Here is a 25,986-nt window from a genome sequence, read left to right on the forward strand (position 1 = left end):
GTGAGGGGTTATGGCAGGGGTCTAGTGTGAGGGGTTATGGCAGGGGTCTAGTGTGAGGGGTTATGGCAGGGGTCTAGTGTGAGGGGTTATGGCAGGGGTCTAGTGTGAGGGGTTATGGCAGGGGTCTAGTGTGAGGGGTTATGGCAGGGGTCTAGTGTGAGGGGTTATGGCAGGGGAAGTGGTGTCGCAGTAGTCTAGTGTGAGGGGTTATGGCAGGGGTCTAGTGTGAGGGGTTATGGCAGGGGAAGTGGTGTCGCAGTAGTCTAGTGTGAGGGGTTATGGTAGTAGTCTAGTGTGAGGGGTTATGGTAGGGGTCTAGTGTGAGGGGTTATGACAGGGGTCTAGTGTGAGGGGTTATGGCAGGGGAAGTGGTGTCGCAGTAGTCTAGTGTGAGGGGTTATAGCAGGGGTCTAGTGTGAGGGGTTATGGCAGGGGTGTAGTGTGAGGGGTTATGGCAGGGGAAGTGGTGTCGCAGTAGTCTAGTGTGAGGGGTTATGGCAGGGGTCTAGTGTGAGGGGTTATGGCAGGGGAAGTGGTGTCCCAGTAGTCTAGTGTGAGGGGTTATGACAGGGGTCTAGTGTGAGGGGTTATGACAGGGGTCTAGTGTGAGGGGTTATGGCAGGGGTCTAGTGTGAGGGGTTATGGCAGGGGTCTAGTGTGAGGTGTAATGGCAGGGGAAGTGGTGTCCCAGTAGTCTAGTGTGAGGGGTTATGGCAGGGGAAGTGGTGTCCCAGTAGTCTAGTGTGAGGGGGTTATGGCAGGGGTCTAGTGTGAGGGGTTATGGCAGGGGTCTAGTGTGAGGGGTTATGGCAGGGGTCTAGTGTGAGGGGTTATGGCAGGGGTCTAGTGTGAGGGGTTATGGCAGGGGTCTAGTGTGAGGGGTTATGGCAGGGGTCTAGTGTGAGGGGTTATGGCAGGGGTCTAGTGTGAGGTGTTATGGCAGGGGAAGGTGTGTCGCAGTAGTCTAGTGTGAGGGGTTATGGCAGGGGTCTAGTGTGAGGGGTTATTGCAGGGGTCTAGTGTGAGGAGTTATGGCAGGGGTCTAGTGTGAGGGGTTATGGCAGGGGTCTAGTGTGAGGGGTTATGGCAGGGGTCTAGTGTGAGGGGTTATGGCAGGGGAAGTGGTGTCGCAGTAGTCTAGTGTGAGGGGTTATGGCAGGGGTCTAGTGTGAGGGGTTATGGCAGGGGAAGTGGTGTCCCAGTAGTCTAGTGTGAGGGGTTATGGCAGGGGTCTAGTGTGAGGGGTTATGGCAGGGGAAGTGGTGTCCCAGTAGTCTAGTGTGAGGGGTTATGACAGGGGTGTAGTGTGAGGGGTTATGGCAGGGGAACTGGTGTCCCAGTAGTCTAGTGTGAGGGGGTTATGGCAGGGGTCTAGTGTGAGGGGTTATGGCAGGGGAAGTGGGGTCGCAGTAGTCTAGTGTGAGGGGTTATGGCAGGGGAAGTGGTGTCCCAGTAGTCTAGTGTGAGGGGGTTATGGCAGGGGTCTAGTGTGAGGGGTTATGGCAGGGGAAGTGGGGTCGCAGTAGTCTAGTGTGAGGGGTTATGGCAGGGGAAGTGGTGTCCCAGTAGTCTAGTGTGAGGGGGTTATGGCAGGGGTCTAGTGTGAGGGGTTATGGCAGGGGTCTAGTGTGAGGGGTTATGGCAGGGGAAGTGGTGTCGCAGTAGTCTAGTGCGTGGCGCAGGAATGACAAGCGAACCTGGGGAGCTTTGTGTTCACATTGCCCTAACAAAGGAGCTGGACAGAGGATTTCAAGCAAACCAAACTCAGACCACCTCTCAATGGGTTTGCTTTGGGGGCTCTTTTGAGGGGTCTGAGTTCCATTGGAGTGTTCATACTGGATAAAAAATTAAGCGAACCACACGAGTTCACAAAAATTGTCTGACAGAGACCAAGTGTGAAGAGGACTATATGTGAAAACACACTTAGTTGCAGCATAGCAGGGATCCTTGAATTCCTGCACTCAAAGCCCTAACTGTCATTCTTAGCCGGTCTTAACCAGTAGAACTGTTAGGTTGGCAACGTGTGTTCTTTGTACCATGAGAATCTGTTTAACTCTACTCTCTCTCCTCACCTGTCTGTCTCCCACACAGAGAGAGTTCCCCAAGTTCTTCACCTTCCGGTCCAGAGACAAGGTTAGTGTCTTCACACTGTCTTCGTGTCAATATGAACACTGGCTTTATGGGCTACCATCAAATAATAGGGAATGGTCTGCTCAGTGGTAGTGGTCAATAAACGGGTTGAATCCATCCCAGAAAGATAAGGGAATTCATATTTGAAGTGCAAACACCGACTGAATATATTACTGAGATGAAAGATGAGCCCAAATGACCATGTTTCTCAATGTGTAGACTAGAGTTACAGTGGAATTGGTAAGCCAGTTTCAACTAGACAAGTGTCAATTTCACATAATGACTACAATTGAGGTGAGGCAATTTGAATAAGATGGTTGCAGAAGTACCTTTCTGCTGTCCTTGCTCACCCCTTCGTTGGCACTGAAAGTCTCTCTAACATGATCAATGACGGCTCATCCCCTGCCTAGGCCCCTGATAGTCTCACTACAATGGCACCACAAACTCATTACCGTAATTATCTATTTAATGACGTCTCCATTTAAGAGAAATTACACCCATTAGCAGGCTGAGATTGCCTTTGATTTAATTGACTTAATGCAGTGCATGGCTGGCGGGTACCCTCTACTCTTATACAAACCAAATGCTCCTGAAACAGCCAAGTTCCCTGAGTTCTGCAGCTATTAATATTGGTGATGATGGACGAACAGCCTTAACTGGTTGTCATTTCTAAGCCTTGAGGAAAGATCATTCCCATATCTTGAACCCTCATTGGTTGGTGTGACCGTATCTTGCTGTGGGTGGCTGTGTCCTGCTGTCTGTGGCGGTGTCTTCTCGTGCGACTGCCTTGCTATGTAACGGACTGTCACCATGCGTCTCCAGTTTGAGGAGGACAGGATCTACCGTCACTTGGAGCCAGCGCTGGCCTTCCAGCTGGAGCTGAACCGCATGCGTAACTTTGCCCTGACCGCCATTCCCTGTGCTAACCACAAGATGCACCTTTACCTGGGTGCTGCCCGTGTGGAGGTGGGCACAGAGGTCACAGACTACCGGTTCTTTGTCCGGGCCATCATCCGTCACTCAGACCTGGTCACCAAGGTGAGAGCAATATTGACACACTGCTTTGTGAGTGTGTTTTGATTGTTACACCTGTTCAGTTTGTATATGAAAACGTGCCCCTCTGACCTCTGCTTCCGTCCTGTGTCTTATCTCCAGGAGGCGTCTTTTGAGTACCTCCACAACGAGGCAGAGCGTCTGCTGCTGGAGGCCATGGACGAGCTGGAGGTGGCCTTCAACAACACCACCGTACGCACCGACTGCAACCACATCTTCCTCAACTTTGTCCCCACCGTCATCATGGACCCCTCCAAGGTCAGTGGTAGCACACCCAAGACCTGTACCTGCACTGTGTACATTGGTTTTGTACATGTAGTGATGTGTTTTGGTATTGTATATGTTTATAACGAACTTCTCTCTGTGTAACCATGCTCAGATTGAGGAGTCGGTGCGCTCTATGGTGATGCGTTACGGCAGTAGGCTGTGGAAGCTCCGGGTCCTGCAGGCTGAGCTGAAGATCAACATCCGGCTGACACCCACAGGCAAACAGATCCCCATTCGCCTTTTCCTCACCAACGAGTCAGGCTACTACCTGGACATCAGCCTGTACAAGGAGGTCACCGATTCCCGTACGGGACAGTTGGGGCCTAAAGACCGACAGGTGGGGCACTCGCATGTCCCTCATGCCCCACACTCCCATCCAATCACAGGCCGGGGAAGCAGCTTCATTCATAATCCTCAGCTCCCAGAATGCACCTTTAATGGGACACTCTTGGTTCTTGACATGCCAACTGTGGATCAGTCAGCCCACTGTGTAATGTGGAGCTGAGTGTTCTATAAGTGGTCTGGCCAGCCTGTTGGACAAGACTAGCAGTGATCATGATATTTTCCTTTTATATAGAACAGCCATCAATATGTCATCCCATTCCAGGGTAAATGATCCATAAATCAAATGGTCATTGGCAGAGAGCATATGCAGAAGCTAAGAGTGTAGTAGTGGGGGTATTATTTTTCTTAACCTGTCTGTGGACCATAGTTGAGAGAGAAATGCTGAAATGTAACTCTTCCCATTTGTATTCCGGGCAGGTACCTTTATTCATTTAATGACTCTGGGTTCTATTTTGGAGGTGGTGTATGGTGCTAAGTGAGGATCCGGTGCATTGAGCTTAGCCTTATTCGTTAACACTTAAGCACCGGTGACGCCAGACCTATTCTTACCTTATGCTACTGTATGTCCATGAGAACGTCTCAATAGCCAGATGTGTTAGATTAACGCTTCTTTTCTTAAAAAATGACTTCTATTGTGTTCTCATTCTGAGGAGTCGATATGCTCCTGTCTCTAATGTGAAATGACCGCTCAGGTTACCAGGTCTAGTCAAAGAGCCTAATCAGACGATGTGCGATGTGCTCAGCTGATTGGGATTTGAAAGAACATGTGGAATCAGTTATATCTACACAGAACAACTCTAAACACCTTTCTCACCATTTCATGTTTATCTTGGAATACAGTCCATGCCTGACGTCTGTCTGTCATTACATTACAATTTGGGTTCTGTGTTGTTTTTGTAGATGTGTGTGTGTGTGTGTGTGTGTGTGTGTGCTGCAATGGGCAGCTAGTGTCTGTGTGTGGGGAGTGACTCTGTCCCCTCTCCTCCAGATCATGTTCCAGGCATATGGGGACACGCAGGGTCCTCTACATGGCATGCTCATCAACACCCCATATGTGACTAAGGACCTGCTGCAGTCCAAACGCTTCCAGGCCCAGTCCCTGGGAACCACCTACGTCTATGACTTCCCTGAGATGGTCAGACAGGTACGGGCTGTGACACAACGGCCCACAGTGGTCTCCGTTGATGGTGTACATAAAAACATACAATCATGTGTTTTTGTTTCATTTAACTAGGTAAGACAGTTAAGAACACATTCTTATTTACAATGATGGCCTACCCCGGCTAAACCTTAACCCAGACAACGCTGGGCCAATTGTGCACTGCCCTATGGGACTCTCAATCACGGCCGGTTGTGATGCAGCCTGGAATCAAACTAGGGTCTGTAGTGACGCCTATAGCATTGAGATGCAGTGCCTTAGACCGCTGCACCACTCGGGAGCACTGTTTGGGGTCAACTGCATTTCAACTCGGTCAATTCAGGAAGTTAGTTGAAATCCAATGCATGAAATTAAGATTTCACCTTGTAAAATAATGGGAAATGTCCAATTCATTAATTAAAATGTCTAACCTGAATTGAAATGTAATTGACCTCAACCCTGCATGTTATCACTTTCCAGTAAGTTTGATATATTAAGAGTGAGCAGCAGTCCCTCGTGTCTCTGGCTCCTCTTTCCTCCAGGCTCTAAAGAAGCTGTGGCAGTCCACCAAAGCCTTCGCCCACCTGCCCAAATGCCCTCTGCCCTCTGAGCTGCTCACTTTCACTGAGCTGGTCCTGGATCCACAGGGACAGCTGGTGCAGATGAACCGTCTACCAGGAGGGAACGAGGTGAGAAGTAACTCCTTTTTAAAGTTGCAGTTCCATTTCGGATCTGTAGGTGTCTCTGTGTTTCTTTGGCAGGATTGTTCAGTAGTTGTTTGCCAGGTTATTATATTGCATGGGTATTGTCTTTGTGAAAATGCATACAACAGTAATGTCTCGACTACATAAATTAATGTGTACCTGTGTGTGTCCCTCTAGATTGGCATGGTGGCCTGGCGGATGACCATCAGGACCCCGGAGTACCCGGCAGGGCGTGAGATCATTGTGATCAGTAATGACATCACACACAAGATTGGTTCGTTTGGGCCGCAGGAGGACCTGCTGTTCCTGCAGGCCTCAGAGATGTCCAGGGAGAGTGGCATCCCTCGTATCTACATCTCTGCCAACAGTGGTGCCCGCATCGGCCTGGCAGAGGAGATCAGACACATGTTCCATGTAGCCTGGCAGGACACGGCAGACCCCTACAAGGTCAGCTGGCAGAAGGGGGCAACTATTTTGATTTGGAGATTAGTGTTGTAGGTGTCTGTTAGCAGATGGTACTGTTGTTTTGTCTGTATTGGTGTATTCCATTGGGGACCACGTTGGAAACAAGTGATGTTGGCTTTAATGTGGAATCCCCTGGGTTGTACTCTGCATCTTTTTTTTCCCAATAAATTAATAAATCAAATCAATCTACGTATGTATGTATGTACGTATGTATGTATGTATGTATGTATGTATGTATGTATGTATGTTCCTCGCAGTCTGCTGATGCAAAGTCTTTCTCTCCCCAGGGCTTCAAGTACTTGTACCTGACCCCTCAGGACTACAAGAAGGTGTCAGCCCTGAATTCTGTTCACTGTGAACACATAGAGGATGAGGGAGAGTCCAGGTGAGTCCAGACGTTACCCCTCAGCCATATTACTACTCACTGTCACCCTATTCAATACAGATGATACATCCAGCTCACTGGATTAGGCCAATGGAGAAACTGTAAATCTACAAATTAAGAGAATCAATGGACTGTGCATGAATACACATGAAAAGCACCTTGTACAATGGGAGAAGTGGAATAAGGATGAAGTGATTATTTCCACCGAGAAAGGCGGGATGTCTGACTGAGCCTTTCCTTGTTCAGGTACAAGATCACTGACATCATCGGGAAGGAGGAGGGTCTAGGGGTGGAGAACCTGAAGGGCTCTGGGATGATTGCTGGAGAGTCCTCTTTGGCCTATGATCAGGTCATCACCATGAACCTGGTACGCACCGACACACTGGAATGTACCAACACACACAGGACTATGCACAGCACTTATAGGAATGGTGGACTTGACACCTCTTTAATTCAAAACTGTCTTTCATGTCTAAGTTAATACTTACAGACCAGCTCTGGAACTATGGCGACTACTAAGTATATTTTTAGACATTGATTCAGATGTGATGGATGTGTCAATGTGTAGTTCGTACATGTAGAATATATGAGCAGATTTACTGTCTTGCATCAATTAGCAAAGAAATCCCTATATTGAAAGCGGATGTTTTTCTGGAAGCTGTGACGTGCCATTTTCCGCCACGCGGGCCAGCCCCTTAACAATTCGAGTTCTAGCCAATGGGCTTCAGTCCCTCGCTGTTTGAGTAACAGCTAGCAAGATGCACACATAGCAGAGAGAGCGCGCAATGACATGGTGCACGTATATCTGCAGATATGCACTTTGGCTATTTTTAGATCTACTGGCTGAAAAGTATACAGAAGTACTGGGGAATCTCAGAGGCAGAGAGGATGGCAAATCTAAGGATTGGTTTACCCTGATCACTGACATGCACTTGACCAGTGGTTTCCTAACCAGGCTGTGTGTACTTCTCTCTCCAGGTGACTTGTCGAGCAATCGGGATCGGAGCCTACCTGGTTAGGCTGGGTCAGAGGACCATCCAGGTGGAAAACTCCCACATCATCCTCACTGGGGCTGGAGCACTCAACAAGGTAAGGACCAGAATCACTCCCCCTGTCTTAGCTGTACCTCATGGCACACAAAACTGAAATACTGAGAGAGATTCTGCTTGGATGCAGTGTTCAAATCAAACTTTATTTGTCACATGCGCCAAATATAAAAAGTGTAGACCTTACCGTGAAATGCTTGCTTACAAGCTCTTAACCAACAGTGCATTTCAGGAAGAGTTAAAATATTTACCAAATAAACTAAAGTAACACAAACATAACAACCAGGCTATATTCAGGGGGTACCGGTAATGAGTTAATGTGCAGGTTAGTTGAGGTAAAATTGTACATGTAGGTAGGGGTGAAGTGACTATGCATAGATAATAAACAGTGAGTAACAGCAGTGTACAAGACAATTGTGGGGGGGTGTCAATGTAATTGGCCATTTGATTAATTGTTCAGCAGTCTTATGGTTTGGGGGTAAAGCTGTTAAGGAGCCTTTTGGTCCGAGACTTAGCGTCCTGGTACTGCTTGCCGTTCAGTAGCAGAGAAAACAGAATATGACTTTGGTGACTGGAGTCTGACAATTTTATGGGCTTTCCTCTGACACCACCTAGTATATAGGTCCTGGATGGCAGGAAGCTTGGCCCCAGTGATGTACTGGGCTGTTCACACTACCCTCTGGCGCCTTACGCCTTATGCTGACCAGTTGCCATACTAGGCGGTGATGCAATTGGTCAGGATGCTCTCAATGGTGCAGCTGTAGAACTTTTTGAATATCTGGGAACCCATGCCAAATCTTTTCAGTCTCCTGAGGGGGAAAGGTGTTGTGCTCTCTTCATGACTGTCTTGGTGTGTTTGGACCATGATAGTTCGTTGGTGATGTGGACACCAAGGAACTGGAAACTCTCGACCCCGCTCCACTACAGCCCCGTTGATGTTAATGGAGGCCTATTCGGCCCGCTCCATTACAGCCCCGTTGATGTTAATGGAGGCCTGTTCGACCCGCCTTTTCCAGTTGTCCACAATCAGCTCCTTTGTATTGCTCACATTGAGGGAGAGGTTGTTGTCCTGGCACAACACTGCCAGTTCTCTGACCTCCCTATAAGCCGTCTCATCATTGTTAGGCATCAGGCCTACCACTTGTGTCGTCAGCAAACTTAATGACAGTGTTGGAGTCGTGTTTGGCCACGCAGTCGTGGGTGAACAGGGAGTACAGGAGGGGACTAAGTACACACCCCTGAGTTTTGAGGATCAGTGTGGCAGATGTGTTGCATACCCTTACCACCTGGGGATGGCCTGTCAAAGTCCAGGATCCAGTTGCAGAGGGAGGTGTTTAGTCCCAGGGTCCTTAGCTTAGTGATGAGTTTTGTGGGCACTATGGTATTGAACGCTGAGCTGTCGTCAATGAACAGCATTCTCACATAGGTGTTCCTTTTGTCCAGGTGGGAAAGGGCAGTGTGGAGTGTGATTGCGGCATCTGTGGATCTGTTGGGGTGGTATGCAATTTGGAGTGGGTCTAGGGAGAATGCTGTTGATGTGAGCCATAACCAGCCTTTCAAAGCACTTCATGGCTACTGACATGAGTGCTACGGGGCGGTAATCATTTAGGCAGATTACCTTCGCTTCCTTTGGCACAGGGACTATGATGGTTTGCTTGAAACATGTAGGTATTACAGACTCTGTCAGGGAGAGGTTGACAATGTCAGTGAAGACACTTGCCAGTTGGTCCGCGCATGCTTTGAGTACACGTCCTGGTAATCCATCTGGCCCCGCTGCTTTGTGAATGTTGACCTGTTTAAAGGTCTTGCTCACATTGGCTAACGCGAGCGTTATATCACAGTCATCCAGAACAGCTGGTGCTCTTGTGCATGCTTCGATGTTGCTTGCCTCAAAGCGAGCATAAAAGGCATTTAGCTCGTCTGGTAGACTCGTGTCACTGGGCAGCTCACTTTTGGGTTTCCCTTTGTTGTCCGTAATAGTTTTCAAGCCCTGCCACATCCGACGAGCGCCAGAGCCGGTGTAGTAGGATTTGCTTGTTTGTTGGTTCGTCTGAGGGCATAGTAGGATTTCTTATAAGCGTCCGGATTAGTGTACCGCTCCTTGAAAGTGGCAGCTCTAGCCTTTAGCTTGGTGTGGATGTTGCCTGTAATCCATGGCTTCTGGTTGGGATATGTACGTACGGTCACTGTGGGGACAACGTCGTCGATGCACTTATTGATGAAGCCATGACTATTCAATGCCATTGGATGAATCCCGGGAATATATTCAAGTCTGTGCTAGCAAAACAGTCCTGTGGTGTAGCATCCACATCTGACCCTTTCTGTATTGAGCGAGTCACAGGTACTTTGTGCTTTTCGTTTTTGCTTGGAATCAGGAGGATAGAATTATGGTCAGATTTGCCAAATGAAGGGCAGGGAGATCTTTGTGGTCTAGAGTTATTTATTATAATTTTTCTTCCTCTGGTTGCAGTGCAGCGTCTGCAAAGGGACATTGGTTCTTTGTCTGACGAATAAAAGGTATATTCAGCTGTAGCACACTCCACCATGCATCACTAACAACAAGACCACACATAATTAAATGAACCATTTTTAAAACGGATACCGTGAAGGGCATTTTATACTCTTTTAATTGTCCTGTTTTTTTTAAAGAATAGGCGATGTTCATGTGTGCTTTATGCACTGTGCTCCGTCAGCTGTGACGCACATAGATTGTTCCTTAGTTGATGAAATTAACGCATCTTCATTTTAATTTGGAATTTCACTAATATGTATTACTCGGTCATGCCATTTATTTTGCAGTTAATTTGAGGAAGAGGACAAAGTGTGTAGTTTTGTTACTGTATACTGTAAGGACAGAGTGTTGGCCATTGGATAGATATCCTGTAAGAGACCTCCCTCTGAAATAGTATGGAGGCAGAAAGACTGCATCATGTCTGAATCCAACAATACAAATTATAATGGTGTTTTGTGATCCCATATTATTCTCTCACTCAGTGTGCAGTTTTCCACCTCAGTGATCAGGCCTTTTTCGCCCTTGTTCTGTGGTTGAACCCCCCCCCCCTCGTCTCCCCAGTCATACTGCTGCAGCTCCTGGTGGAATAATAGAAAGAGAAGTGTCAAGTTGTTTGCATAGAAATAGCAGCGTGATGCCTGAGGCTGCTGCTGGGACGAAGGACACCCATATAATTTGTCTCCAACCAGAATGAAAAGTTTTGCTGAAGCAGATTGTTTTCTCTCTCTCAGGGCTCCACTAGCACTGACTACCCACTGCTTTCCCCATCTCTCTGCCTCTGTCTCTCTTCCCTTTATCCCTCCTCAGTCTCAGCATTAACATGACTTCATAATAAATGACATGACAAAACACAACATGAGCGTTTCCATTTGCAGGTTTTGTTGTGTGTGTGTTCGGATGCTAGAGAAACATCAGAAGATTATGTAATATCACAATTTTACAAATGTATTGTGTTACAGTAAATGTTTAAATGGGAAACTATAGATTTACTGAGAAATGTATACATCTACCAGTGCAGCGGTAAATCTATAGTTTTTCCCAAATGGACGTCACAATGATGGACCGTCCATTCAACAATAATATGGCATAAAAATGTACCTAGACATTCACTATAACCTTGCCTTCATATTATATCCCCATAGACTCCCTGGTTCACCAAAGCCGTAGATAGTCTGTCATCTAAAGACACTCATTTCATTCACTGATGGACATCTTTCTCCTGTTTGTATGGTGACTGGATAGTAACTACTGGTACAAATATCCCAGTGGGCCACTAAAAGAGCCTACGTCCCTCTCTCGTGCCTCCGCCATACCTCTTTTCTCCCTCTGCTGTGGAATGTTAATGAACCAAGGCCCAGCCCGGTGGCACAGTGGCCCTGTGTCTGCCTGTCAAGGTGACTGCAATGCTTCCCGGGGCCACGGGCTGGCCTGACAGCTTTAGGAGAGCACCCAGGATTTGTAGCCAGGGACATATCCATTTAATGGGAACAGAGAAAGTAAATGATGGTGAAGAGGTGAGAGCTGAGTGATCAACGAGCACCTCTGTGTTTTACGGGACTGTGTCCCCTGCACAGCCGTGTGTGTGGGGAGGTTAATGGGTCCATGCCATCCTTCATTAGCCTCTCACACCAAGAGACACACAATAAACCAATATACACACACACACATACAGGCAGTCTCATACACATGCTAGCCACTGTGTGTGTGTGAGCATATGTGTTTTTGTATGTATGTGTGTGCGTGCTCATAAACCGGCAGTGTGCGGTGCGGGCGGGCAGCTCTTTGTCACAGCTCCTGTCGATTGTGTCGGGGAGGAGAAACCTTGGGTATTAATTCACTCTGGAGGTTACAAATAACCCCTGGGAGGGAGAGCGCTGGATGCTAGCGGCCCCCCGTGACCGCCGTGATGCAGTGATCCCTAGCCACCGATCGACAGTATTGACGAGGCGGTGCCACGGTGGGGAGCAGGGGGGGGGTCCCTGTCCCCTTTCAGATGTGTGTGTCATCCTATTGATCCACAGCCCCAGGGACCAGAGCCCCGGTGACACCACCCTTTATCCTCGGCCCTAAGCCTCAAAGGGCTTGGTTCACTATGCCCTGTAGGGAGAAGAATGGGTGTCTCAACGTAAAAATACCCATTATTGTATATCTAGTGTCTACATATGGTTGGAGGTCTCTTGGCTTGTAGTTTGTAGGGAAATTAGATTACATGGTTTGACACTACCAAGGAATAATTAGCGATTGTTATACAGAATGACATCACCCCCATCTTCTTTCCCGTAGGTGCTGGGTAGAGAGGTATACACCTCCAACAACCAGCTGGGTGGGATTCAGATCATGCACAACAACGGTGTGACACACAGCACTGTGTGTGATGACTTTGAGGGAGTCCACATGCTGCTGCACTGGCTCTCCTACATGCCCAAGGTAACCATCAGCTCTTACTGTCAACATGTATTCCACTGTCCATTCATTTAGGCTTAACCAATGCAAATGTACCTTTTATGCTACTCACAGTGAAGTTAGCTACTCACAGTGAAACTGTGTTAAATTCAGAGGCAATGTTTACATTTTTTCTACGAGTTCTTGAATGTTTGTCCCCCATAGGACCGCTCTAGTCCTGTGCCCATCATCAATGCCAAGGACCCCATAGACCGGCTGGTGGAGTTTATGCCCACCAAGGCTCCCTATGACCCCCGCTGGATGCTGGCAGGACGCCCCGGCCAAAGTTAGTAACCCCCATCTTTATTAATTTTTTTCCCTCAGATTAATATTTCTTCAAAACATTTTACAGTACCCCACAAACGAGAAATAACTACTTTTCATTTACAACATATTGTAAACTTTGTACCCCACTCATCACCAACTCTATCTAAAGGATCTTATTATTCTCATTGTTATTATTGTTATTATTATTATTATTATTATTATTATTATTATAACTGTGTACAGTAGTCATTCATCCTCTCATCCAGTCTCACTCGTGCTGCCTCAGCAGGTGTGGAACAACAGCTGATTGTCATTTAAAGGTTGACATGCGATATGCGCTGCTAATCTTTTGGGCAGATCTCCCTGAGGTCAGGGGTTAAACTAATTCCTGACTGTTAGAGGGTTATAGGCTTGATGTAGGGGGATATTCCTCATTCAGACACTGAGAGACGCTGTGAATCCTGGGCTCGCTGGGTGGATGAAGAAGTGGAGATGGATGGCTTAGGTTTTACATGCATGGTCAGGCCCGAGCAGATTCCATATCAGTGTAATTACAACTTTGGGCAGAGGAAGCGACTGAGTTGCGGTGCGCGAGGCCATGTCTTCAGCAGTCCATGTCTTTAGCTATGATGAGCGGGGAGGCTTAATTGAATGGTAACCTCTTGGACTAGCCCTGTCCTCTGTCTGCCAGGAACAGCAGAGCTGAGCAAGGCTCTTTGCAGCCTCATCCGTCTGAAGATTAGAGATCTCTGTTCAAAATATAAAACAAACTCTGCTTTTGGCCGCATGGATATGACATGAGTGTATGGTCAGCATCTGGAGGGAAAAATGTATTATTCTGGCAAATAAGGGCAAATGGTATTTCTCATTTACAGATGTTTACTTTGTAATAATCAATTATTAAAACTCTTTCTCGCTCTCCTTTCTCTCTCTCTCTCTTTCTGCAGCTCCAAAGGGCCCGTGGCAAAGTGGGTTCTTTGACCATGGCTCATTCATGGAGATCATGCAGCCTTGGGCTCAGAGTGTGGTGGTGGGCAGAGCCAGGTAAGGAACCACACCACATCACTCCACTATTTCTAAGCAATATAGACACTATTAGTCCTTTTGTTAAACATACCAGAGCATTAAGACCAAGTCATTCTCGAGTGTCCGCAGAGCTTCAATGGTCATCTTGGTCACAACATAATTTGTTGAGAATGTATGTAATTATAGAACATAATCTTGTTTGAGCCATGCAGCAAATATATTAAGTGGCCTGAGATCTTTCCTCTGTTGAAGGTCATGCAAGTCGATCTACGTTCTCCAGTACTGAAACCCTTCTAGCCTTTGTTCACATGAACCCGTGGATACCATTTGTATGCATCTGTGTCCCGCATGAGGGAAGTTGAAGTTAGTTTTGTGAGCCATTGCTAATTAGCTCAGCACAAAGGCTAGAAGGTTTTGGGTACAGCTAGCATGTGCTAGTTAACATTGGCTCGCAAAACTACCTCTAACTTCACACTGGATGCAGATACAAACAAATGGTATCCATGAGTTCATCTGACTCTGGGAAGTAAAAGGATTCCTTGCTAAAATCCCGAACTATCTGTTTAAAAGGCACTTACTATAGTGATATTTTTTATTTAAGCTCTTGAGATGGGGAAACATACTTTTTAATAAGTTGAACATGTGCTCTTTATGACAATGTTCAAATGAGGGGACTTTTTTTAAACAAAGTTACACTACCAAAAGGTACTCGTTTGGTGGAGCGACCCTCCCATCAGCCCTCAGTTTCATAGTTGTGTGTCCTGTCCTGATATGACCCTCTTCTCTCTCACAGGCTAGGTGGCATACCTACTGGAGTGGTTGCTGTGGAAACTAGATCTGTGGAGCTTTCAATCCCAGCCGATCCAGCAAACCTGGACTCTGAAGCCAAGGTAACATCCTTTCAATACCTACAATATGTTGTGTCCTAATTCAGGTTGTTTTACATGAACACAGAGAAATACACACACACTCACACTCTGTTGTCCTATCCTCAGATCATCCAGCAGGCAGGCCAGGTGTGGTTCCCTGACTCTGCGTTTAAGACGTCACAGGCCATCAAGGATCTGAACCGCGAGGGCCTCCCTCTCATGGTGTTCGCCAACTGGAGGGGCTTCTCTGGGGGCATGAAAGGTACCAGATAACAGATGTTTTGTAAATATCTTAGTTATACCTGTGTCTGTGGGTTTTCAGTCTGATGTATAAAATCCCACTCCTGTGCCTCCCTCAGACATGTATGACCAGGTGCTGAAGTTTGGAGCCTACATCGTGGATGGGCTGAGAGAGTACCGCCAGCCTGTTCTGGTATACATCCCTCCCCAGGCAGAGCTCAGAGGAGGGTCCTGGGTGGTCATAGACCCCACCATCAACCCCCGCCACATGGAGATGTATGCTGACAAGGACAGTCGGTGAGTTTCTCTGAACACAACCCAGGTGGTAAGGGAAAGCAACAACAACACATCTGCCAAGCTGATCCTCAACACTGGGGCCCATTCGCTCTACTATTATTCTGGCATTTCACAATCTTAAAATAAAGTGGTGATCCTAACTAACCTAAATATTTACTAGGATTAAATGTCAGGAATTGTGAAAAACAGAGTTTAAATGTATTTGGCTAAGGTGTATGTAAACTTCCGACTTCAACTGTATATACTAGGCGGTGTCAGAGGAAGGCCCAAAAAAATGGTCAGACTCCAGTCACCCAAGCCATATAATGTTCTCTCTGCTACCGCAAGGCAAGCAGTACCTGGAGCGCCAAGTCTAGGACCAAAAGGCTCCTTAACAGCTTCTACCCCCAAGCCATAAGACTGCTGAACAATTAATCAAATGGTCATCCAGACTATTTACATTATCTATGCATAGTCACTTTACAAATGACCTTGACTAACCTGTTCCCCCTGTATATAGCCTCATTATTGTTTTGTCATTTTCATTTGTTACTTTTTGTTTTTAATTTTTAATTGTATTTTTATATATTTTATTAACTCTATTTCTTGAACTGCATTGTTGGTTAACGGCTTGTAAGTAAGCATTTCATGTTGTATTCGGCGCGTGTGACAAATAAAATGTGATTTAGCAAAGCACTTTCCAGACCCATTTCTGCTTCTACTGTAATAGTGTTTAGTCAGTGATGTTTGGGTGCTGTGTTGAAGATGTCCTCTGTTTGTTCTACAGTGGTGGGGTGTTGGAGCCAGAGGGAACGGTAGAGATCAAGTTCAGGAAGAAGGACCTGGTGAAGACTATGAGGAGGGTGGACCCGGTCTACATGGGCCTGGCAGAGAGACTGGGTGAGTAAGATACTCTCGCTTTATTCCTATTTTCTCTAAATCACACAATGCCGTTCTCTTTTGCCAATAATCAACTCTTTCAACTCAAACTGCGCGTCTCCCTTTCTCATTCACTCTCTTTTTCGGTTTCTCCTTTGCGTTTTCTCATTCTCTCTCTGTGAGGGAGGGATGGTAATATCTAGCGGAGTATGTGTGCTGTAATTCCCTGTCACTCTTGTTCTTTATCTGAGGGTGATCGTATCGTCCCTGCTCTGTTCCCTGGGGAGATGTGTCAATCACGGCAGGGCCAGATCAATCAGCAGGGCCTGCTCTCCCCCCACCCAACCCGGGCTTATTGATTTTCCTCTGGGCTCACAGGAGCACCATGGAGCAATGGGCCAGCGCCGGGCCTCTAGGGGCTGTGGTGGGGATGCTGACCGATTGGCTCTGACAGAAATCAATCTCTACTGACAGGTAGCACAGCAGCCAGAGGTTCTGGAGAACAGTGTAGCAAAACAGACAGTGAAACAGAGAGCTGAGCCTGCACTCAGTCATAAAGAACCAACCAACTCCGGGATAATGAGTGGTGCTTACACACTATAGCATAAAACCAACACCATGCTAATGGAGTGTAGCTTCTTACCTAAACACTCCTGTTGTCATACACTCCTGTTGTCATGCGGTCATCACTGTTAACTCGAAAATCAGCCAGCCTCAGCCCAGTCAATTCCTGCCAATTCCCGCGATATCAACCCAGAGCATATCGGACTGCTTTTTCTCTACCACATCTCCGGATTCCTACCGCAAGCTCTGAACCTTTACACCGGATCATCGCAGCTAGCTAGCTACTATCCAAGTAGCTACTCCTGGCTAACGTCTCTGTCCCGACGTAAGCACCAGTTAGCCTGGAGCTGGCCTCGAACTAGGCGCATCTCCCGGCTAGCTGAAGAGGTCCATCAGCCAATTCTTGGGCTACAATACCTATTTTGCCAATTGGCCTGGATCCTTTTACTGCTGACACGGAGCCCCGCCCTCCCATCACGACTGCTCTGCCGACATAACCGTCCAAGAAGGTTTCAACAGGCTCTTCCGCTGAGACGTCCCCCTTAGGCCCATCTTCTAGCCCCAGCCCGCTAGCTGTCTGAATCGCCTTGACTCTAGCTCGCCTAGCTACTCACTGGACCCTATGATCACTTGGCTACACATGCCTCTCCCTAATGTCAATATGCCTTGTTTATTGCTGTTTTGGTTAGTGTTATTGTCTTATTTCACTGTAGAGCCTCCAGCCCTGCTCAATATGCCTTAGCCGAGTGTAGCCCTTTTGTTCCACCCCCCACACATGCGGTGACCTCACCTGGCTTAAATGGTGCCTCTAGAGAGACAACCTCATCACTCAATGCCTAGGTTTACCTCCACTGGATTCACATCCTACCATACCCTTGTCTGTACATTATGCCTTGAATCTATTCTTCCGCGCCCAGAAACCTGCTCCTTTTATTCTCTGTTCCGAACGCACTAGATGACCAGTTCTTATAGCCTTTAGCCGTACCCTTATCCTACTCCTCTTCTGTTCCTCTGGTGATGTAGAGGTTAACTCAAGCCCTGCAGCCCCTAGTTCCATTCCCCAGGCGCTCTCATTTATTGACTTCTGTAACCGTAAAAGCCTTGGTTTCATGCATGTTAACATTAGAAGCCTCCTCTCTAAGTTTGTTTATTTCTCTGCTTTAGCACACTCCACCAACTGGCTTAGGAAGGCCACCAAAAATCCTGAAATTTCCATCCCTAACTATAACATTTTCCGACAAGAGAACTGCCAAAGGGGGTGGAGTTGTGTTCTACTGCTGAGCAAGCCTGTAGAGTTCTGTCTTACTATCCAGGTCTGTGCCCAAATAATAATTTGAGTTTGTTCTTTTAAAAATCCACCTTTCCAGAAACAAATCTCTCTCCATTGCCGCTTGTTATAGACCCCCTTCAGCCCCCAGCTGTGCCCTGGACATCATATATGAATTGTTTTCCCCCCCATCCATCTTCAGAGTTCGTACTGTTAGGTGACCTAAACTGGGATATGCTTAACACCCCGGCCGACCTACAATCTAAGCTAGATGCCCTCAATCTCACACAAATTATCAAGGAATCTACCAGGTACACCCGTAACCATGGGCACCCTCTTAGATATCATCCTGACCAACTCGCACTCTAAATACAGCTCTGCTATCTTCAACCAGGATCTCAACGATCATTGCCTCATTGCCTGCATCCGTAATGGGTACGCGGTCAAATGACCACCCCTCATCACTGTCAAACGCTCCCTAAAACACTTCTGCGAGCAGGCAATTCTAATCGACCTTGCCCGGGTATCCTGGAAGTATATTGACATTCCGTTAGTAGAGGATGCCTTGTTGCTCTTTAAAAGTACTTTCCTCACATCTTAAATAAGCATGCCCTGTTCAAAAAATTTAGTACTAAGAACAGATATAGCCCTTGGTTCAACCCAGAATTGACCCAGACCTGACTGCCCTCAACCAGCACAAAAACATCCTGTGGCGTTCTGCATTAGCATCAAATAGCCCCCACGATATGCAACTTTTCAGGGAAGTCAGGAACCAATATACTGAGTCAGCTAGGAAAGCTAAGGCTAGCTTTTTCAAACAGAAATTTGCATCCTGTAGCACTAATTCCAAAACATTTCGGGACACTAATATCCATGGAGAATAAGAGCACCTCCTCCCAGCTGCCCACTGCACCGAGGCTAGGAAACACTGTCACCACAGATAAATCCACGATAATTGAGAATTTCAATAAGCATTTTTCTACGGCCGGCCATGCTGTCCACCTGGCTACCCCGGCCAACAGCTCTGCACCCCCCGCAGCAACCTGCCAAACTACTCCTTTTCCCAAATCTAGACAGCTGATGTTCTGGGAGAGCTGCAAAATCTGGATCCCTACAAATCAGCTGGGCTACACAATCTGGACCCTCTCTTTCTAAAATTATCCGCTGAAATTGTTGCTACCCCTATTACTAGCCTGTTCAACCCCTCTTTTGTATCATCTGAGATCCCCACAGATTGGAAAGCTGACGCAGTCATCCTCCTCAAAGGGGGAGACACTCTAGACCAAAACTGTTATAGACCTATATCCATCCTGCCCTGCCTTTCTAAAATATACGAAAGCCAAGTTAACAAACAGATCACTGACCATTTCGAATCCCACCGTACCTTCTCCACTATGCAATCTGGTTTCCGAGCTGGTCATGGGTGCACCTCAGCCACGCTCAAGGTCCTAAACGATATCATAACTGCCATTGATAAAAGACAGTACTGTGCAGCCGTCTTCATCGACCTGGCCAAGTCTTTCGACTCTGCCGATAAGAATGTGGTGATTGACAGACTCCATAGCCTTGGTTTCTCAAATGACTGCCTCACCTGGTTCACCAACTACTTCTCAGAGTTCAGTGTGTTAAATCGGAGGGCCTGTTGTCCGGACCTCTGGCAGTCTATATGGCCACAGGGTTCAATTCTCGGGCTGACTCTTTTCTCTATATATATATATATATATATATATATCAATGACGTCGCTCTTGCTGCGGGTGATTCTCTGATCCACCTCTATGCAGACAACACCATTCTGTATATTTCTGTCCCTTCTTTGGACACTGTTAACTAACCTCCAAACAAGCTTCAATGCCATACCACTCCTTCCGAGGTCTCCAACTGCTTTTAAGTGCAAGGAAAACTAAGTGCATGCTCATCCACCGATTGCTGCCCGCACCCTCCCGTTCTCATTGTAAATTAGAACTTGTTCTCAACTGGCCTACCTGGTTAAATAAAGGTGAAATAAATACCAATTCAGTGAATAAGGAAGTGTAGCTCATCCCAAACGTCCAGCATCACATTGGCACAATGTCCTTGGCATGTTAGTTTCTAATGTTGCATTAATGTTCTCAGCATGCAGCTGGCTTGAATCATACCTCTGTGAATCATCCCTGTCTCACCATAACCTGCTCAGTATGGTTTGTGTTGTAACCCTCCTGCTCATTTTGGTCCCCCTCCCCAGGTACCCCAGAACTGGGCCTGCCAGAGAGGAAGGAACTGGAGACCAAACTGAAGGAGCGGGAGGAGTTCCTGTTACCCATCTACCACCAGGTAGCCGTGCAGTTCGCTGACCTCCACGACACCCCGGGACGCATGCAGGAGAAGGGCGTCATCACGGTGAGACGACACTGTCACAAAGTCACGCTGAAGCAAAAGTGATCACAACAGAGATTGTCAGAACACTATGAAAATGAAGGGTGTAATAGTGTCCCCCATAGCTATATGAGAATACATTTTAGTTTTTCTTTGATAAAATCTAACTCATACACACAACTGTGTCTATGCGGTGTGTGAGTAACCAAGCCTGTTACCCAGGATGCAGTAGCCTGGTACAGTTGATGAGATGCCTAGGGAATGGTGTGTTCGGTAGAGGCCTAGGGAATGGTGTGTTCCAATCTCTCTCTCTCAGGCTGTGAGATGTGTCTTTATAATTATCTGCTGATGACCCGGCCCATCACCTCAGCAAGCACAGAACAGCCCCAGGCAGGATTCCAGGCTCTCTATCACACACACGCTCACACACTTGAAACACACTGTACGCACAATGGGTTACTTCATGAGAGAATACTGTTGGGGCATTTCTGTATAAGAGATGACAATCTCTGACGCTCTCAAGATGCCTGCAAATGCAACCGCACAATAATCTGTGATTGACAGACACAGATTCCCATTAGAATACGAAGGACCAATGGATGTCTCTCTTGCACTCAGTGGCGATTTTAGCATGTAAATCTTGGTGAGCCAATCACGGTGCAATGCTCCTAATTTCTGCTGGCCTGCCCCACCACCACAAAGCACTGAGTTAGACTGAAAAGCCTGCATTTTGTAGCTGCCTTACTCAAGAGACCATGTGTGTATGCGGCTTTATTAACTCCAATTATATATATTTTTTTCACATTGCTTTCAAACTGATATGTGACACGTATTAATGCCAAAATAACAAAATATGTACCTCAAAGCAGGTGTTGCTCAGCCCAAATAAATGACAGGATGCCACTGCTTGCACTCAAGTTCTCATATCATGATGAACAAATATTTTATTCAGTTCAAAATAATAAAACCTGTATGGAAACTAAGTATTGTCAGATATTAGACAATGTTTTGGTGATAACTACACATTATATGACTCTATTTAAATGTTAAAAGTACAGTGTCAGCCAGTATGGCTTGTCTGAGATATATCCTCTCTGAAGCTCTGGTGTGTTTGTGTGGTTTGATGGTTTCCCAGGACATCCTGGAGTGGCGGACGTCACGCCACTTCTTCTACTGGCGTCTGAGGCGTCTGCTGCTGGAGGACACGGTCAAGAGGAAGATCCAGGTGGCCAACAGCGAGCTGACTGATGGACAGATTCAGGCCATGCTGAGACGCTGGTTCGTAGAGGCTGAGGGGACTGTCAAGGTGACTGGCCACTACCTGCTCCTCTACTTTCCTTAAACCAGCCCATCACAGCACCGAGACACTGACGGTCACTGTCGGCTAGAGGCTGCAGAGTATATCTATACCTTCCTTTACGGTCTCATTAAAGTATGGTTTTAGTCATTTTCAAAAACCAATACATTCTGATCAGTTAAATTTCAAACCAGGAGTTGTTGTGGTCTTGGATATGGCTAGGTAGAAATAACCTGATGTGATAGAAGAGATGTCCCTCAGCCCAGACTTCTGCCTTCAGGGGTGACTAGAAAAAGCCCAGCTCCTGAGGTACACTGAGAGTATATCTTTAGAAGCGGCCGTCTTGTTAGCTTAATACATTACTCCAATCAGGACCGGCTATCTTAAGCTACAATTAATCCGAGCCCTGGCACGTGCAGATAGGAGTGCGACACGCTGTTTCTTAATTAAAATCAAACGGATAAAAAATGATTAATGGCATTAAATGTTCTTGTGGGCTACAAGCAGGAGCGCTCTTAAAACGGCGTGAGGTCACACCCTCCCAATCTGCCTAAGCCCCCGTCTGCCTTTGTTTGGGATCAGAGACTGGCTGTGCTCATGAATAGGGATCTCTCTATCAGGTCCAGTCAAAAAGGCATCGGTGGTCTGCTTTGTAGCTCTTTCACTTCTGATAGGATATTATTTATTTATTTATTTTTCACTTTCTTGGTTTGCTAGTTCAAACAAGCAAGGCTATGAAACAATTATTGTAGTACTCCTGCTCGAAAATGGGTACATTTTTTCTCTCTGTGTATGTGTGCAGGCGTATCTATGGGACAGCAATGAGGAGGTAGTGGAGTGGCTGGAGAAGCAGCTGAAGGAGGAGGAGGGAGCCAGGTCTATCGTCGACGAGAACATTAAGTACATCCGCAGGGACCACATCCTCAAGCAGATTCGCAGGTGAGACAGACGGCCTGATCACTGGGAACTTACCGGCCTTTAGATGTCCGGTAGCAGTCAACTCAAAGCCTTGTAGAGTACCATCTGTTTATACAGGGGGATATTTCCTGGTGTCAGGAAAGTGCATTGTCACTGATTCCCACAGAATCCATTTATTCCATGTAATCCTTTGTTTTGCTGTGCATTGCCTTAATTTTACACAATCTCTCATCTCTTTTCTTAGCCTGGTCCAAGCCAATCCTGAGGTTGCCATGGATTCCATCGTGCATATGACCCAACACATCTCCCCAACACAGCGTGCTGAGGTGGTGCGCATCCTGTCTACCATGGATGCTGCACCGGCTGCCACCTAAGCCTCATTTATACCTGGTTCTAACATGCGTCCTTTGTCTTGATCTTGTCCACATTCTGATCTTGTTCACATTTTTAGAAAGGTATAGATTTTTGTGATCATATCTTCCTGACCACCTCCGGAGTTAGTCAGGGACCCATTGTAAACAGATCAGGATGGTCAATCCATTTAAATCATTATACCGGTCTCTAAAACCATTGACGGGTAGCTCCATTGACTAATGGCATCAATAATTGTCTTACAAAAAATATATATATTTTGAAAGAATATCTGTCACATGATTTGTATACAGGGAGGCACTAGGAAATCTGGTCACAATGGTTGGTGGATAAGAGACATTTTACTACCATGTGTAGATCAAATTATATGTCACATGCTCTGAATACAACAGGTGTAGACTTTACTGTGAAACGCTTACTTACGAGCCTTTTCCCAGCAATGCAGAATTAAAAAGTAAGAAATTAGGTAAATAAAATAAGGTATTAATAACGCAATCAATTAAAAATATTGAGGCTAAATACAAGTAGTACTGAGTCGATGTGCAGGGATATGAGGTAGTTGAAGCAATCAGGAAAGATAAGCGTATCACCAGTGTGTGAGTATGCAAGAGTCAGTGGTTTTAAAAAAATAAAAGGGTATTAATCAGAGGCAATGTGGGCGTAATCAGAATGTGAATATGATCTGGACAAAGGACTCATGTTTGCACCAGTTATAAACCTAGAGGGCCTCTCTTCCTGGCCCCACTGTCTCCAGTGCACTGCACCCTGGCACTGCCCCTGTGGAGGAACTGTGTTGGAAACTGGGGTTGGAGGAGCCAATGAGTTTGTGCTGTTACTGATGAAACTGTTGGCAATGATTCTGGAGGGAGGGGGGACTGATGTCCAGGGTAATGAATATACACAAGTCTTACAGAATGTGTTTGTGTTGATAAACTCCTTCCTAATATTGAGTTGCAACCCCTTTTGCCCTGAGAATAGCCTCAATTTGTTGGGGCATGGACTCTACAAGGTGTTAAAAGCATTCCACAGGGATGCTGGGCCATGTTGATTCCAATGTTTGCAACAGTTGTCAAGTTGGCTGGATGTCCTTTGGGTGGTGGACCATTCTTGATACACACGGGAAACTGTTGAGCATGAAAAACCCAGCAGCATTGCAGTTCTTGACACACTCAAACCGGTGCACTTGACACCTACGATAGCCCGTTCAAAGGCACTTAAATATTTTGTCTTGCCCATTCACCTTCTGAATGGCACTCATACACAGTCCATGTCTCAATTGTCTCAAGGCTTAAAAATCCTCCTATAACCTGTCTCCTCCCCTTTATCTACACTGATTGAAGTGGATTTAACAAGTGACATCAATAACTCATCATACTGTAGCTTTCACGTGGTCAGTCTGTCATGGATAGAGCAGGTGTTCATGTTTTGTACACTCAGTGTATCGAATATATGTGTATATGTAAGTGCAATTTGAAAATGAGGCCAAGCTTGGGGACTACACAATTGACCCAAAGTGGAAGCAGCTCTTCATCCATTTGCAATCATAAAGAGCCTCTGTCCTATAGGACAGGAAAACATGCATTGGGTTTTGGGGTGTTTTGATGGTTATCTTGAAAATAAAATGCCAGCAGATTGGAACTTTTGGAGGGAGCACTTATTTACTGATAAAACCCAGGGTAGTGAGTGTTGCATGGCGCTACCGGGGCATTGTGATTGGGGAAAGTGGGCCGATCTGCCCTGGGCCTGGAGAGAAGAGTCCAGCAGGAGGAGAGGCCAATTCAGACCAACCACACTGGCCCTGGGGTGAGACAAGGGCAGGCAGCCACACGCTGAAGCAGATAGACGAGCGGCTGTCGCCTTACACACATTGCTTTGAATACACCTTACTGTTCTATTACTTACATCAGGCTTTAGTGCAGCACAGCTTGCTCTGTAGTATACAAAGTCTGACACAGAAGCAAACACTATCAATGGTAATTGTTGCCATAATGGTTAAGAATGAATAGTTTTCTACCGTGGGGTATATTTTTGGCAATTATTGAAGCTTATTCCAGCCAAAAAAAATGTTCAAAATGTGTTTTTCTGTATTTGTTTTTGTTGAAAATGTGAAACCTATAGGTGACTAATTTATTAAATGGCAATCATGTTAAAGATAACTAGGTACTGTACACTGGAGTTGTACAGTCAGTATTACAAGTGTGTTTTAAAATGTTCACTGTAATTTTGTTAATTATTGATCCGCAGTTCTTTCTCTCCGTGGAGTCATTGGGATCGGTGTTTGCTATTAAAAAAATGTTTGTTTGCTCATTCAACCTCTAGGCCTAGGTCCTATTACTACAACATTCAAATGTACAAAGTATCTGAAATGGAGCATACACAACAACTGTCATTTTATATAGTTTAATAACCAGTGGTGTAAGAATACTTTAAAGTACTACTTAAGTAGTGTTTTGGGGTATCTGTACTTTACTATTTATATTTTTGGCAACTAATGTACTTTCTACTCCATACATGTTCCCTGACACCCAAAAGTACTCGTTACATTTTGGATGCTTAGCAGGACAGGAAAATGGTCCAGTTCACATACTTCAAGAGAACATCCCTGGTCATCCCTACTGCCTCTGATCTCTGGCAGACTCACTAAACACACATGCTTTGTTTGTATTTTATGTCTGAGTGTTGTAGAGTGCCCCTGGCTATCCGTAAATACAAAATAAACTGCTGTTTGGTTTGCTTAATATAAGTCATTTTAAATTATTTATATTTTTACTTTTGATACTTTAAGTATAAACCAGACTTTTATTCAAGTAATATTTTACTGGGCGACTCACTTTTCCTTGAGTCATTTTCATTTATGGTATCTTTACTTTTACTCAACTATAACAATTGGGTACTTTTTCCACCACTGTTAATAAAAGATAGATATTGATCTCCACTAGGCTGATGACACAAGTGTATACTAAGGTCAAACTTTAGTCCAATTGTGGCCTGGGGTGGTCAAGCTGCAAGGGCCACTGGCTTCAGCACGCACATATAGGCCTACCATGTTGGCGTGGGTTCGATTCTGGTACAAATGCCGTGCATTCAGGAAGTATTCAGACCCTTGACTTTTTCCACATTTTTGTTACGTTACACCCATTTAGAAAAAGGCTGTAATACATTTTTCCTCAT

The 25,986-nt window shown here is 46.1% G+C and overlaps 1 protein-coding gene across 7 annotated transcripts in view; it reads left to right on the forward strand.

Moving 5' to 3' along the window:
• Positions 1-25,553, forward strand: part of LOC110537238 (acetyl-CoA carboxylase) — a 49,997-nt gene extending 24,444 nt beyond the window's left edge. For all 7 annotated transcript variants that reach the window (XM_036937248.2, XM_036937250.2, XM_021623125.3 and 4 more), the window contains 21 exons: positions 2,092-2,133; positions 2,953-3,168; positions 3,286-3,441; positions 3,563-3,787; positions 4,784-4,939; positions 5,476-5,622; positions 5,815-6,084; positions 6,390-6,487; positions 6,734-6,854; positions 7,466-7,576; positions 12,329-12,472; positions 12,653-12,773; positions 13,702-13,798; positions 14,574-14,670; positions 14,776-14,911; positions 15,009-15,186; positions 15,953-16,065; positions 20,098-20,252; positions 21,364-21,534; positions 22,328-22,464; positions 22,688-25,553. In XM_036937248.2, the coding sequence (XP_036793143.2) occupies positions 2,092-2,133; positions 2,953-3,168; positions 3,286-3,441; positions 3,563-3,787; positions 4,784-4,939; positions 5,476-5,622; positions 5,815-6,084; positions 6,390-6,487; positions 6,734-6,854; positions 7,466-7,576; positions 12,329-12,472; positions 12,653-12,773; positions 13,702-13,798; positions 14,574-14,670; positions 14,776-14,911; positions 15,009-15,186; positions 15,953-16,065; positions 20,098-20,252; positions 21,364-21,534; positions 22,328-22,464; positions 22,688-22,817 (3,021 nt within the window). In that variant the 3' untranslated portion in view covers positions 22,818-25,553. The remainder of the gene's footprint in view (positions 1-2,091; positions 2,134-2,952; positions 3,169-3,285; positions 3,442-3,562; positions 3,788-4,783; positions 4,940-5,475; positions 5,623-5,814; positions 6,085-6,389; positions 6,488-6,733; positions 6,855-7,465; positions 7,577-12,328; positions 12,473-12,652; positions 12,774-13,701; positions 13,799-14,573; positions 14,671-14,775; positions 14,912-15,008; positions 15,187-15,952; positions 16,066-20,097; positions 20,253-21,363; positions 21,535-22,327; positions 22,465-22,687) is intronic.
• The last annotated feature ends 433 nt before the right edge of the window (positions 25,554-25,986 follow it).

This window comes from Oncorhynchus mykiss, chromosome 12, assembly GCF_057628025.1.
Source record: "Oncorhynchus mykiss isolate SJ-2025 chromosome 12, ASM5762802v1, whole genome shotgun sequence".
NCBI classification, from domain to species: Eukaryota; Metazoa; Chordata; class Actinopteri; order Salmoniformes; family Salmonidae; genus Oncorhynchus; species Oncorhynchus mykiss.